At 36.7% G+C, this 16,536-nt stretch overlaps 1 protein-coding gene across 1 annotated transcript in view; it reads right to left on the reverse strand.

The window, feature by feature from the left end:
• Positions 1–16,536, reverse strand: part of FAM13A (family with sequence similarity 13, member A) — a 460,082-nt gene that overhangs the window by 60,042 nt on the left and 383,504 nt on the right. The window contains exons 14-15 of the mRNA XM_006867777.1: positions 11,813–11,889; positions 11,382–11,424 (exon numbers count right to left, since the gene is read on the reverse strand). Coding sequence (XP_006867839.1) covers positions 11,382–11,424; positions 11,813–11,889 — 120 coding nt within the window. The remainder of the gene's footprint in view (positions 1–11,381; positions 11,425–11,812; positions 11,890–16,536) is intronic.

Genomic DNA, 16,536 nt, shown 5'->3' on the forward strand with positions numbered 1-16,536 from the left:
TTGTAAAGGTAGAAGTTTTGTAACAAAAACAGGGGAGTGGTTAATCTTACAGTCCAGAAACAGAGGACCCTAGGACCATCAAGGGAGAAGCGCACAAGCAGAATGCAGGACCTTATCCAGAACAGCAGCGATGCCAGAGACGGAAGCAGAGATGGGGTCATGGAGAGGGGAAGCAGCTGAGGACTCTAGATTTATGGGAAGAGAGGGACTAAGAGTGATGGCCAGGAGGCAAACTTGCAGAATGTGCCCCTTTGGAGATGAAAATTATTATATATGACTGAGTGGTTTTTTGTTTTTAAAAGCTGAAGTGGATAGAGAGAAATACTGTTAACTGATGGTACATGGAGGGGGGTTATAATCATTGCAATGAAACAAGGTGTATGATTTGTTGGATGTAAAACTGATGATCTGCCCTATAAACTTTCACTCACTCCACAATAAAAACCTTAAAAAAAAAAAAATAGAACGAATATAGAGTCACTGTATCAAAAATAAATAGTAGATGCTCAACTATTTCAAGAGGCAGCATATCATCAAGAGCCAATGGTACAATGAAGACTCTGGAAAACAACAAGAATCCGGGAATTGATGGAGTGTAAACTGAAATTTTTCAACAAACTGATGCAGCATTGGAGGCACTCACTCATCTGTGCAGAGAAATTTGGAAGACAGCTACCTGGCCAACTGATTGGAAGAGATCCATATTTGTGCCAATCCAAAGAAAGGTGACCAGACAGAATGTGGAAACCAATGAACAATATCATTAATGTTTCATGTAAGGAAAATTTTGCTGAAGATCATTTAAAATCAGTTGTGCATTGACAGGGAGCTGCCAGAAACTCAAGCTGGATTCAGAAAAGGATGTGGTACAATGGACACCATTGCCGATGTCAGATGGATCTTAGCTGAAAGCAGAGAATACAAAAAGATGTTTATCTGCACTTTTTAAAATATACAAAGGCTTTCAACTATATGGATCATGACAAGTTATGGATAACACTGCGAAGTATGGGTATTCCAGAACATTTAATTGTACTCATGAGGAACCTCTACATAGACCTAGCAGCAGTTGATAGAATAGAACAAGGGGACACTGAATGGTTTAAAATTAGGAAAAGTGTTTCAGGGTTGTATCCTTTCACAATATTTATTCAATCTGTATGATGGCAAATAATTCACGAAGCCAAAATCTATGACAAACGTATCATTAGGATTGGAGGAAGACTCATTAACAACCTGTGATACGCAAGTTACACAACCTTGCTTGCTGAAAGTGAAGAAGACTTAAAATGCATACTCGTGAAGATTAAAGAACACAGCTTTTAGTATGAATTGCATCTCAAGGTAAACAAAACAAGAATCCTCAACACTGGACCAATAAATAACATCATAACAAATTCAGAAAAGACTGACGTTTTCAAAGATTTCATTTTGCTTGGATCCACTGTCAATATTCATGGAAGCAGCATTCAAGAACTCAAAGGATGTAGTGCATTAGGCAAACATGCTACAAACGATGTCTTTAAAGTGTTCAAGAGCAAAGATATCAGTTTGTGTACTAAGGTGTGCCTGATGCAAGCCATGGTGTTTTTAACAGCCTCATATGCATATGAAAGTTGAACAATGAATATGGAAGACTGTAAAAGAACTGATGTATTTAAGTTATGGTGTTGGAGAAGAATATTGAAAGTACCATACAACATACAAATTTGTGTTGGAAAAAGTGCAGCCTGAATACTCCTTAGAAGGCAGAATGGTGCAATTTTATTCTCTCATACTTTGAACATGCTATCAGTAGGAAATAGTACCCGGAAAAGGGTACATGCTTGGTAAAGTGAAAGGTCAGTGAAAAATAAGAAGACCTCCAAGGAGATGAAATGACAAAGTGGTAGCAGCATTAAGCTTAAGCATAACAACAATTGTGAGGACGACATGGGATCAGTCAATGTTTTGTTCTGTTATACATCGTGTCACTGTGAGTCGAAACTGACTCAAGGCATCTAACAACAACAAGAACGTGCTGGACAATATTTTAGGTAATTGTTTTCTAGACAATTTTTTACATAAATTAGAGCAGAAAAAATGTCTCTGTTATCAAGAATCTTACAGAAAAGAGATAAAGTCAATAAAGAAAACTATGTCATCAGAGTAAGAGGGATGCTGGTGGTAAGGGATGGTATTGGCTATCATATACTGGGTGGTCAAGGAAGGCCTCTGCCCAAGTGACATGTGAGCAGAGATGTGGAGAAAGGGAGGCAGCCATCTGAGGGCAGAATATTCCATGAAAATGCAAGTTTGAGAAATAAAGAAGCCATTGATTATATAGTGGAGCAGAGGCTAACATTTACTGCTATTTATGATGCTGTTGTTAAGTGCTGTTGACTTGGGTTTGACCCATAGCGACCCTGTACAGGGTTTCCAAGGAGCGGTGGTGAGCTTGAACCACCGACCTTGCGGTTCAAACGACCTTGCAGTCCAGCGCATTATCTCACAGTACCACACCAGGACTCTATTTAGGAAGTGCACCATGCCAAATACAGTAAAGTATCATTTACAATCTTGACCAATGTGAGTTCACGAGTTTTTGGACTTCTAGGATTATCTCTGGGGTAGAATGGAGAGAAACCCCTCATATAAACCTTCACAAGCTTACACAGTCATGGACTCCCTTGGCAGAGCACTCATCAGCTCACATAGTTGTAGCTCAGTTTTGCTCTGGTGTGTTCTGTTCAATCTCCAAGGCAGCTTTCTAATTTACTTGCTGTTCTGAGAAGCCCTATTACCAATTCCTGGGCCTGCTGGTCTGAACCTGACACAGCTGCCTCACCTGGGAATGCAGGGCCCAGAGTTGCAGATACACATAACCAGGGCTCCTGCTCTAGTGTTCTGGAGAGCTTCCCATGGGGAAGCTGATCAGACTCTGTAGCAACTGTTGTTAGGTTCTAGCCAGTCAGTTCCGACTCAGCAACCCTATGCACAACAGAAGGAAACACTGCCCAGGCCTGTACCATCTTCATATTGTTATGTGTGAGCCCATTGTTGTTGCAACTATGTTAGACTATCTCTATCTCATTGGGGGACTTCCTCTTTTTTGTTGACCCTTCACTTAACCAAGATGTCCTCCAGGGATAGATTCCTCCTGACAACATGTCCAAAGAAAAAGAAATAAAGTCTCACCCTCTTCGCTTCGAAAGCACATTGTGGCTGTACTTCTGAGACAGATTTATTCATTCTTATTGAATTCCATAGTATATTCTATATTCTTTACCAACACCATAATTCTTCTCTGGTCTTCCTTACTCATAGTCCAGTTTTTGCATACAAATAAAGTGATTGAAAACACCATGCTTGGGTCAGGTGCACCTTAGTCCTCAAAGTGACATCTTTTCTCTTTAACACTTTAAAGAGGTCTTTTGTAGATTTTCCCAATGCAATATGTAGTTTGATTTCTTGACTGCTGCTTCCATGAGCATTGATTACAGGTCCAAGCAAAATGAAATTCTTGCCAACTGAAGCAAAATTCTTGACAACTTCATAATTAGAGAAAGTCTTTTCTCTATTTATTATGATGTTGCTTGTTAGTCCAATTGTTATGATTTCTGTTTTCTTTATGTTGAGCTGTAATAGCTACTGAAGGACACAGTCTTTGATCTTTATCAGTTAAGTGCTTCAAGTCCTCCTCACTTTTAGCAAGCAAGACTGTGTTATCTGCATATCGCAGATTATTAGTGAGTCTTCCTTTGATCCTGATGTCACATTCTTCTTCATACAGTCCAGCTTCTTATATTACTTGCTCAGAAACCAATTAAGAATAGTGAAAGGATATAACCTGGTCTTAGACCTATCCTGATTTTAAACCATGCAACATCATTTGTTCTGTTCAAACAACTACCTCATCATCAATTTACAGGTTCCATACGAGTACAATTAAGTATTCTATAAATCGAATTCTTTGCAATTTATCCATAATTTGTTATAATATACACAGCTGAATGCCTTTGAATAGTCAATACAACATAGATAAATATATTTTTGGTATTTTCTGCTTTTAGCCAAGACCCATCTGCAATCAGCAGTGTTAGCCCTCAATTCCATGTCCTCTTCTGAATCCAGCTTGAGTGTCTGGCAGTTTCCTGTTGAAAAACTATGTGTAACCTCTTTTAAATTATCTATAAAACTTTACTTTCAGGTGATATTAATGATATTTTTTGATCATGCATTCTGTTGAAATACTTTTCTTTGGAATGGGCACAAATATAGATCTCTTCTAATCAGTTGGTAAGTAGCTGTCTTCCAAATTTCTTGGCAAAGATGAGTGAGAACCTCCCAAACTCCATTCTTTGTTGAAACATTTCAATTGGTATTCCAGCAATTCCTGAAGTCTTGTTTTTTTGACAATGTCTTCAGTACAACCTGGACTTCTTCCTTTAATATCATCAGTTCTTGATCATAAGTTGCCTGAAATAGTTGAACACTGATCAGTTTATTTTGGTGTAGTGATTCTGTGTATTTTCTCCATCTTCCTTTGATGCCTCCATTGTGTGTCCATCAGTGTTTTGCCTAGAGAATCCTTCAATATTGCAACTAAATGCTTGAGTATTTTTTTCAGTTCTTTCAGCTTGAGAAATGTTGAGCATGCTTTTTCCTTTTCACGATCTAACCTCCAGGTCTTTGCATATTTCATTATAATGACTTATTTTGTCATCTTGAGCTGCCCTTTGACGTTTTCTATTCAGATCTTTTACTTCATTATTTATATTATTCATTTTAGATACATCTTAGAGCAAGTTTCAGAGTCTCTTCTGACATCCACTTGGGTCTTTTCTTTCTTTCCTGTTTTTATAGTGACCTTTTGTTTTCTTCATGTAGGATACCCTTGACGTCACAACACACCTCATATGGCTTTTGGTCATTAGTTTTTCAATGTGTCAAATTTATTCTTGAGATAGTCTCTAAATTCAGCTAGCATATACTCAAGGTTCTACTTTGTCCCTCACAGACTAAGTTTAATTTCCTTCAGCTTCAACTTGAACATGCATATGAGCAACTGATGATTTGTCCCACAGTCCTGTTTTTGTTCTGACTGATGATACTGAGCTTTCCATCCTCTCTTTCTACAGTTATATATACAGTTTGATTCCTGTGTACTTCATCTGGGCAGGTGCACATGAGTGGTCATTGTTTATATTTTTAGAAAACGGTATTTGCAATGAATAAGTTGTTGGTATTGAACAACTACCATCCAGGCCATATTTTCCAACTACTAATCCTTCCTTAAAGGAGCTCTGGTAGCGTAGTGGTTATGAATCGGGCTGCAAACCTTAAGGTCAGCGGTTTGAAACTACCAGCTGATCCGCAGGAGAAAGATCAGGCTTTCTACTTCCGTAAAGATTTACACCATCGGAAACCCTGTACAGGGTCGCTATGGGTCGGAACCGACTCGACGGCACTTAACAACAACAACAACAATCCTTCCTTATTGTTTCTAAATTTCTCTTTCCAATAACTAGTAATGATCAATGAATCATGACTGCATATGTGGACAATGTTAAACTGTAGAAACCATTAAAAATCTTGAATTTCTTCATCTTTGGCTTTGAATTGTACTTTAAAAAAAAAACAGTCATGTTAACTGGTGTTCCTTGAATGCATATGGCTATTATCCTATCACTGAAAGACTGTACATCAAGAGAGATGTTGAAATGTTATTTTTCATGTTGAATGTGATACCTTCCTCTTTGAGTTTTCATTTCTAACCTTATATGATTCAAAATGGCCAATACCAGTCCATTTCAGCTCACAAAAGACTACGACATCAATCTTTATGCATTCCATTTCATTTTGACAACTTCCAATTTTCATACATTCATATTTTGTACATTCCACATTATGATTATTAATGGATATCTGCAGCTGGTTCTTCTCATTTTGACTCTTGTCACATCAGCAAATGAAGGGCCTGAACATTTTGCTCCTTCCACGTCATTAAAGTCAACTCTACTTTGAGGAGGAATCTCTTTACCAGTCATATTTTGAGTGTTTTCCAACCTGAAGGGCTTATCTTCTGACACTATATTAGTTAGTGTTCTGCTACTATTATAAAGTGATTACTGGCCAGTGTTTTCAGATGTAGACTGCCAAGTCCTTCTGCCTAGTCTGTCTTAATCTAGAAGCTCTGCTGAAACCTGTCTACCATGGGTGACCCTGCTGGTATTTGAAACACTGGTGGCACAGCTTCCAGAATCACAGCTACACTTAAACCCCCACAGTTCAACAAAGTGACAGATGAGTAATGGATCCATTTCACTGGTGGTCTTCGCTTTCATACTGACCCTCCACTTTACCATGTATGCTGTCCTTCTCCAGGGACTGGTCTCTCTTGAGAGATGAAATCTGGCCATCCTAGCTTCTAAGAAGCATTCTGGTTGTACTTCTTCCAACACATGTTTATTTGTTCTTCTGACACTCAATGGTACTTTCAATATTCTTTAGCAATGTAACTCAATGCATCAATACATCCATGGTCTTCCTTATTTACTGTCTAACTTGAAGTGTTGTTATTAAGTGTTGCGGAGTTGGGTTGACTCATAGTGACCTTATATAGGATTTAAATCTTTTGCAGGAGCAGAAAGCCTCTGATTTCTCCTGTGGAGTGGCTGATATGCTCAAACCACTGATCTTATAGTTCACAGTCCAGCGCTTATCCTATGGAGCCACCACACTCCCAAACTTGAGGATGTTGTTGTTAAGTACCGTAGAGTCAATTCTGACTCATAGCGACCTTGTATGGGGTTTCTGAGGAGTGGCTGGTGAGTTTCAACCACCACTCTTGAGGTGGGGATAGTTCACAAATCTCTCTAACTTCCATGGGGTAAATAATAGCATGCACTGGAGATTTTATAACTACTATCAATTTCTTAGTCTTGACTGGAAAACTTTGTCTGCTCTTCATCTCTCTCTCGCCTCTCTTTGTACAAGGGTGCTACAAAAAATTAGTGAAAAAATTCTGTTAACTTTGAATTCCATTTTTCCATGAGCCCCCCCTGGTGGTGCAGTGGTTAAGAGCTCAGCTGCTAAGAAAAAGGTTGGCAGTTTGGACCCACTAGTCACTCCATGGGAGAAACATCTGGATATTTGCTTCTGTAAAAATCTAGTTTTGGAAACCTTATGAAGCAGTTGCACTGTGTCCTGAAAGGTTGTCTATGAGTCGACACTGACTTGATGGCAATGCATTTTTTGAAGAAAAAGGAAAATAGCCTTTTTGTTTATTATGAATATCTTGTTTGTTATCAAAGGTATGCTTCTAAGCTTTCCTAAGCAGTAGGCTTAGAAAGCATAAAAATGTAAAAATATCTGGAAAGAATTTAACACTTTATTGGCCTTTTAATGCCAACATAAGATGAGCTCTCCCAGAAATATAATATCCTTCCACAAAGCTAATAAGTTTTACTTGTTTTTGATTTTTTGATAGAGGTTTATCATGATATTATACTTTTATTATATAAACATATTATGTAATATAATATATAAACATACTAATGTTTATATAAACATAAAACATTTTATAACAGAAAATAACTTCTCAGAAGAAATGGAAGCTTGAGCTCCATTGTAATTAGAACTCTGAAAAACGTGTATTCTAAAATAGTATCTTTTAGGATTTATAGTTATTAGTTTTAAGAATAACCTGTTTTGGATACATCCAGCTGTTAACTAAATTTGAAATCAACAACAAATATTCAGGGAGCAGTGTATCTAATATTTTACAGCCTAAACTGTTAAGACTTATTAAAATGTCAGCTTTCCCAAAACCTACTCAAAGAAATCATATTTTACTTTTTGGCAGTTATTTTGAAGTAACTGTAACTTCTTTTTTCTTGCCAGAGTAGCAATTTATAATCCAAACTTAGATGGCATAGAAATAGGTAACTCCCATTGACCAATGTTTATATGAGAATTGATGCATTTAAATTACTGTGTTGGAGAAGATTATTAAAGGTACCATGGACTGCCAGAAGAACAAAAAAATCAGTGTTGGAAGAAGTACAGCCAGAATGCTCCAGAGAAGTCAAGATGCCCAGTCTTGCACGGTCCTCACAACTGTTGTTATGCTTGAGTCTACAGCTGCTGCCACTGTGCTAACCCATCTCGTTGGAGGTCTTCCTCTTTTTCACTGAACCTCCGCTTTACCAAGCATAATGTCCTTCTCCAGGGACTAGTCCTTCCTGATAATATGTCTGAAGTATTACCCTACATGAATCTGACAGTTTTCATGGAGAATTTAAAAGAACAATATTAATGAGGACAAACTCTGTCTTAAAGGAAAATTCAATTGGAGACATTATCATATCATTTATAGTAGGTATGTATAATGTGGAACCTCAAATTGAAGCTACAGGAAGATATGAAATAGCATATCAATGAAATTTTAATTCTAGGAATTCTAGAAGGGGTGACCAAAGCCTAGATTTATTTTTTATCTCTGAAATTTAGGAATTATTGCATTACTGCTTTCCTACTGGAGTCCTGGTGTGGCACTGTGGGGTTAATGCGCCAGACTGCAAAGTCATTTGAACTGCAAGGTTGGCGGTTCAAGCTCACCAGCTGCTCCTTGGAAACCTTATACAAGGTCGCTATGGGTCAGGACCGACTCAACGGCACTTCAAAACAACAACAACCAGAAAACTAGATACATTTGTGTGCTAAAATAAGTTCTAGAAAATGCTACATATAGTCAAAATTAAGAACTGATAACACACTGTAAACTGGGGAAATGGCTTTAAAATCAGAAAATAGACCTTTTCACAGTCCTTCATGAATGATGTTGCTAGGTGCTATGAAGTCGGTTCTTACTGATAGTGACCTTATGTACAAGAGAATCGTGGTTAACAAATGATTTCTTTTTTCCATGAAAGAAACGCATGCCTTCACAAGAGGAAACACACTCTTGATCTTCTTTAGAGGGATGCCGCCTTTGTCCCCTGCGTACAGTTGTGGAAGATAACACGAGAGCATAATCTAGACTTTAAGTCATAGCCTAATTTTATCTGCTAACTGAAATTACTATGATGACAATGATTATTAATAGTGAATGTTTAATGAATGCCAACAGTGGGCTGGATGTCAATTGGTAGCTGCACATGGGTTACATATATAAGAATAGGACCTGGCACATGGAAGAAGGATTTTAGATTCTTTCCCTATGATTCATCTACTGCTATGGGAGTTGGTCATAAAAAATATCAAGGCAAATTGAGTTCAGTGTGAATTTAGTTTGGGTGCCATTTGGAGTTTAGGAGTTAATGTCTTGAAGTCCATTCACAAAGGTTACTGTGTGCTTTTTTATCTCATAAAGGATATGAGGCATCAAAGTGAAGAACTAAGAAGACCTCTCCAAGAGGTTAGAAAAACAATTTCTTTTAAAAATAACGTTCAATGGCATGATGAGTAGGTGAGTGCTGTGAACAGAGGGAGATGGCAGAAAAAGGATAAAAGCAGAAGAGAAAACATATTATCATGGGGAAACTGCGCACTTCAAAAGAAACCTAGAGACAAGGAAAGAATGTTGGCTTAGAGAAGCACAAATGAGCTGGAATTAAGAGATGAAAAAAGTGACTCAGAAGCTGCGAAGTCAGAAGCAGGAAGACTTTCCCTCCAATTATATGGCTGGGTAATGAATGGACCCCTGGTATGGCGCTGTAGGATAAGCACTGGACTGCTAACCACAAGATCAGCAGTTCAAACCCACCAGCTGCTCTTAGGAAACCCTATACAGGGTTGTTATGAGTTGGAACCAACTTGATGGCACTTAACAACAGTGAAGAAGAAATGACTGAATTGAGAAAATATGAGGAATTCACAGTTTTAAGGGGTGGCAGTGGCAATTAATTCCGAGCAAAATTTTTAAGGCAAAAAATTGTGAATGTGCATTTTTCTAAGAAGATGGGCCAACACATGCTAGATTCTTAATCTGCTGGATTGTAAAACTCTTAAGGGGGCTGGGACTATCACTTTTACTAGATTCCAGCTCTATTAGTCAATAGGTCAGTGCCCATCAAAGATGAAGAATCATTGGGCTGCTCACTGATCTGATAGAGACTGGAGAACCCCCCGAGACTACTGCCCTAAGTCACCCTTCAAATTGGGAACTGAATCTACCTCTGGAGACCACCTCTCAACCAAACAGACTGTCCTATAAAATAAACAATAACATCCATGAGGAATGTACTCCTATACAACACCAAATGGGCAACGGTTGGTCAAAAATGAAGAAGAAAAGGCTGGGAGCACAGGTCAACTGGATGAATGGAAACAGGGTGCCCAGGATAGCAATGGAGGGAGTGCTGATACATTGCAAAGACTGCAACCGAGGTCATGGAACACTGTATGAATGAATGAAGAAATGGAAAACTAATTTTCTGGGTAAACTAAAGCACAATAAAATGTATATTAAAACAAAACAAAACAAAAGGATCATCAAGGTAGCAGATACAATCTATAAACAATCAATCAAGAGTCAGAATTCAAGAAAGCGTTGAGAAACGCTTCTTGCCAAAAAGAAAATTGATAAAAAGACTGGAGGTGATGTTGGAAACATTTGGAAGTGATAGATGAAATACTCACAAATGAATGAAAAATGAGGTTTGGCCAGAGTTGGAAGCAGGGTAAGAAAATCCTTGGGTTAGCATGGGGATGTGCTAAAAGGGGGGATGGGAAGCCAGGAAACTGAAACTTTAATATACAGACAGGAAAAAGAGAGTTAGATATGTATTCTCCACTATTTCCTTAAAACTCAGAAAAAGAATTGGATTAAGTAGCTCCTACTGAACTTGCTCTGGTAGCGTAGTGGTTAGGAATTGGGCTGCTAACCTCACGGTCAGCAGTTCGAAACTACCAGCTGTTCTGTGGGAGAAAGATGAGGCTTTCTGCTCCTGTAAAGATTTACAGCCTCAGAAAGCCTGTACAGGGTCGCTATGAGTCGGAACCGACTCCACGGCACACAACAACAACTGAACTTATGTGAATTTGAAAGTACTTAATGTCTGCGACGTATCTATGAAAACTCACTAGCTTTTTATTTCATTCATTTAAAAAATGCACCAAGCGATGGGAAAGCAAACTAGTAGCTTTGACTTGTTTTGCTTTATTGTGATTTTATGGATAATCTAACAAGAAATATCCATTATATTACAGTTCATCTTCACAAGCAAAATATAATAATTAAAAAAGCAAAATAATAGCGTTCCAAGGTTACCTCAATGAGTTTTTAATATCCATGAATCACAGCCTCTCGTTTTTCTCATTAAACATTATTGAGGGATAATAATCAATAATATCTGAATAAAGCTGTCAAGTCACAATCTCATTTGTGACCTACTCACCTCATATAGCTGGGGGTGTTCACCATCTTTTTCATTTTCATGGCTATAAACAACAACAACAAAATATTGTAAAATGACAATTTGTATATAAGTTTTTTAATCCACTGATATTATGATTTAATTTATTTTTAAAACAGGCTGAGTAGCTCTAAACCAAATTCTTAGAGAACTTATAAACAAAACAACAAATAAATAAAAATAAAACAAAACCAGAAACATAAACAAGTACGAATAAAGCCATTTCTCTGCCTTTAATGCCACCATGTTAGAGGTTCTATTCCAATCATTTTCCATGCTATAAAATGTTGGTGGTAAACATATAATCTTTTAACTCTAGTCTTCTTAGATGCCATAATATACACAAAAGAAAGTGAAGCAAAAATCTTTTCATAAACTTGAAAAAAAAGGTGAGCAGAGAATTCTCAAGCTACCTTTCATCAGACATCAGTTCAACATCATCAGTTCCAGTACTCTCAGGATATGATGTGGAATTGAGACTGTCCATATTCTGTAAGAAAACAATTCATTGGTTGAACAGTAGGAATGGTAAGAAATATGCAACAACAGGCAAACTCCTTTCTTTAAGAAAGAAAAATCAGATAATACGATGATAAAATGTAATTCTAGCCTATACATTTATTTTTTAAACTAATGAATTGCTATTATTATGTGCTTCTTGCATAAAAGAGTACATTCAACTTTATCATCCCTTTAAGGAAGCTATTTGAAAACATACAAGAAATGCTTAATTGTACCCTAAAATATCTTTGTTATATTATCTATATTTTGTAGCTAAAGACAGTAAAAACTCAAGTTCTTAGAGAATCAGGATGGTAACAGAACTAAAGTCAAACAATCTGACCTTGAATCTAATCAGAAACTTGTAATCATCGGCTATTTATTTAATATTTTTTCAGTATATATTGCCAGTATGATCAGGGGCAATATATAGCTTATACTGAAGATGTAAAACATCCATTAAAAGAAATGGAGTTTACTGAAGAATATTTTCTTTCTGAGATATTTAATGTTAACCTTTACATTAGCTAAGATGGAAAAAATATAAACAATGCACTTACTTTGAGTATGTATTTCAGGCTGACCCAGTGGACTCAAGGTTTATAAGAGGATATATTTTAAAGATTTTTTTTTTTTTTTATAGCTGCCTCTGTGAATATGGTCAGTGCTTTTTAAATACAATTCACATGACCGAGCACAGAATAAGTAAGCAATAATTATGAAGGAAGATTACAAGTATGCAAAACAAGAGCACATTTAAATTCAGCAGACTCAAAAACAAAGCTGTCTTGGAAAATTTGACCCTTAATTTCATTAAACTGAAGGACTCTTACCAACATTAAAAATAAATTAAACATACTCTACCTACCTGTATCTTTTTTAAAAAAATAATACAGCAATGATTAAAGCAACATGTGTTTATCTACATATGAGTAATCTCTCATTATGAAAAAAACCCTGATTAAGTAACTATTATTAAACTTCCCAAAGATCCCATGAAATCAATATGCACAGATAGCCATAAAATAAACATGTGATTTGAGTAGAAAACAAATCTTTGGCTTGGTAGATAAATGGATTCTTTCCCATGGTTTGTTCAATTTGTTTAGGATAAAGTTTGAAATTCTGAGCTCTGTCAAAGAATAGAGACAAAAGGGAAACAACATAACAATAGTTCCATGGTGATTCTAGAGTCAGAAACCTGGGTTTAAATCTAAGCTCTATCACTTACCATCTGTATGATCCTACTTGAATCTCAATTTCCTTATCTGGAATCTCAACAATATGTAACATTGTCATTAGGGTTAAATGAGATAATATATATTAAAAAATTCAATGCCACTGAATAGATTCCAACTCACAGCAATTCTATGTAGGGTATACAAGACTACATTTTTACTGAAGAAAACAAATTCATCTTTCTTTTGTGGAGGGGCTGGTGGGTTTGAATCACCGATCTTGAGGTTAGCAGCCCAACACTTCTCCCACAGTGTCACCAGGGTTCTTTAATACATATAAAGCACTAGCATGGTGGCTAGTACATTTAATGCATATCATCTACAGCTGTTGATGTTATTATTTCTAAAGCTTTGAAATTTTCAATGAAATATTTCATTCCTTGTTGTTGTTGTTGTTATGTGTTGTGGAGTTGGTTCCGACTCATAGCGACCCTGTACAGGGTTAACCGAGGCTGTAAATCTTTACGGGAGCAGAAAGCCTCATCTGTTTCCCTTGGAACAGCTGGTAGTTTCAAACAGCTGACCTTGAGGGTCACAGCCCGATTCGTAACCACTACACTACCAGAACTCCTTATTTCATTCCTATTTGTCCATAATTCAGATGGAGCCCTGGTGTGGCACCGTGGGCTAATACGTCAGACTGCAAAGTCTTTTGAACTGCAAGGTCAGTGGTTCAAGCTCACCAGCTGCTCCTCAGAAACCCTATAAAGGGTCGCTATGGATTGGAACCGACTTGACAGCACTTAACAACAACAATAATTCAGATGGTAACCCAGAAACTGGATCTACTGTGCTCAGCTATGCTATTTGAATAATGAGCATCGATTTATATGCTTAGATAATTTATAGTTAGGAAGTTTTAAAAAATGGCTCTGTGAAATAAAAAATTACAACATTCAATTATGTTTACATCTTATGCCACTTAATTTGGAGTTTAAAAGCCTCTATAAAAAATTTCCCATTAAACCCAAACATACTTGTTCTTATTAGCTAGATATGGTCTTTTTTGAAGAAAGACATCTATGACAAAAATGCCTTTTTTGCCTCCATTGCTGATTTTCAAGAGATTAACAAAAATCTTCAGTATAAGATCTAGTGCAATAGTATTAGGTTTTCCTAAAACTTTGAACCATTAATTCTTTCATATTAGGGAAAGCACCATCAGATTGTTTTAAAACCATGTCAGTGAAATGATACATCTATAACTATAAGTAAATGACTACTTCAGAAGAAACAAAAAATTTAAATTAAGACTAAGAAATTTTCAAAAAGAAAGAGAGAGGGCAGAAAAAAAACCTAGCAACAATATATGGTGGTGGTACGATGCCACTGAGCCATTTCTGACTCATAGTGACCCTGTATATAGGGTTTCCGAGGCCATAAATCTTTACGGGAGCAGGAAGTCTCATCTTTCTCCTACCACACTGTATAAGGTTAGAGATATTTTACCAGAGATGTTAGACAATTTTTTTTTTCCTTTTCTCACTGGAGTTGTTGTTGTTAAGTGCTGTTGAGTCGGTTCTGACCCATAGAGACCCTGTACAGGGTTTCCGAGGGTGTAAATCTTTACGGGAGTAGAAAGCCTTATCTTTCTCCCGCAGAGCAGCTGGTAGTTTCGAACCGCTGACCTTAAGGTTCGCAGCCCGATTCGTAACCACTACGTTACCAGAGCTCCTTTTAATGGAGTAGGAATCAAATATAAATGATATTGTTGTTGTTGTTAAGTGCCATTGAGTCGGTTCCAACCCATAGTGATCCTGTATAGGGTTTCCAAGGAGCAGCTGGTGAGCTTGAACCACTGACCTTGCGGTTCAGATAGACTTTGCAGTCCAGCACTTTAACCCACAGCGCCATACCAGGACGCCATAATGATATAGGCCTTCAGAATTATAAAAATAAGTAAAATGATACACTGACAAACAGTAAAGTTTGTGAAAATATTTAGCTGGGAGTCCTGGTGTGGAGCTGTGGGTTAATGCGCCAGACTGCAAAGCCGTTTGAACTGCAAGGTTGGCAGTGTAAGTTCACCAGCTGTTCCTCGGAAACCCTATAAAGGGTCGCTATGGGTCGGAACTGACTCGAAAGCACTTAACAACAACAAGGTCAAAACAAAGAAGTAGGTGATTCTTTTTTTTCTTTAAATGTTTGATGTATATTTTAAGAATTCTCCAAGAATATGGGTTTTCAGCGATGTAATACATAAAGGGTGACTTTCATTATTATTTGCTGTTCATCTCTAAAGCTTTAAAATAATTCCAGTCTTCATGTTGATCTTCACACATTTGAGACTATTGAATATTCATGATCTTGTTTCACTAAAAACAACATGCAAGTACATAGTGTTCCTTTGCTAAAGTGGTTGGGTTGCACCTGTACCTTTTGGAAAAGGGGACAAGCTGAAGAATGTGTTACAACTGGTAAAATATCCCAAATAAACTAACAAAGGTAGTAAAGATTTATGAGTTAAATAACAAAACTACCTACTTTGATGGGTATAAAATTGGAATGTTTTATAAATTCTAACTACCATTCTTTGTCTAGGGTTTAAGGAGCAAAGTTAAACAGATCAGTAATTCTCCTTCAATGATGTGGAGAAATGAGTAAATATCAAAATACAGGTCAAAATAACTGTTGAAACATAGAATGCTTGCGCTATATGAAAAGTTTGCTAAACTTTTCAGATGTGCAGTCTTTTTCACTTAGAAAATACTGGCCCCATGTCTTTTGAAGGTTTGGAAATGTTTTGTCATAAACAGTCTCCAAGTGTAGTTAAAAAAAAAAGAGTGGCTACTTAATGTAGTTATTAAAGCTGAAATAATATAATGCCTATGGAAATATTTTAGTGCATTAATTTCTATTTTAATTACTCTTCAAATGTTAGGCTCTTATAAAGGTTACTGGAAAAAAAGGAAATATTTGTTAACTGTAGTTTAATGAAATTACTTCTTGTATGCATTTTTTTTAACCAGATAAAGTCCTATTTATAATCCATAAAATCCTGAATCATGTAAGTCTTTACTAGTAACTTTTAAAATAGATGTGCTATGATCTAATTTATTGTGACAATTTTTGAATGCCTAAGGGAAGTGAATTTTTAAAATCACCATCCTCAATTATAAAAATAATCTCAACTCTAAAGAAGCAAACACCTTGACAACGTTAGCTTTAGATAGTGGAATTTTTTGTTTTGTTTTCCTTTCTGCTTTTAGCATTGAAAGCTAGGCTCAAAACCTGTTTGACAACTGAATTATTTGGAAACACTTGCAGCAAAAACAAATTTGCGTTTCAAAACTGTATAATGCTGAGAAAGCTTTCACAAAGGACACCAAAAAAAAAAAAAAAAAAAAGTCCAGACCTTTATCTCTGCAAAACAACTCAATCTGAAGGCTACATGAATT

The sequence above is a fragment of the Chrysochloris asiatica genome, unplaced genomic scaffold (assembly GCF_000296735.1).
Source record: "Chrysochloris asiatica unplaced genomic scaffold, ChrAsi1.0 scaffold00109, whole genome shotgun sequence".
NCBI classification, from domain to species: domain Eukaryota; kingdom Metazoa; phylum Chordata; class Mammalia; order Afrosoricida; family Chrysochloridae; genus Chrysochloris; species Chrysochloris asiatica.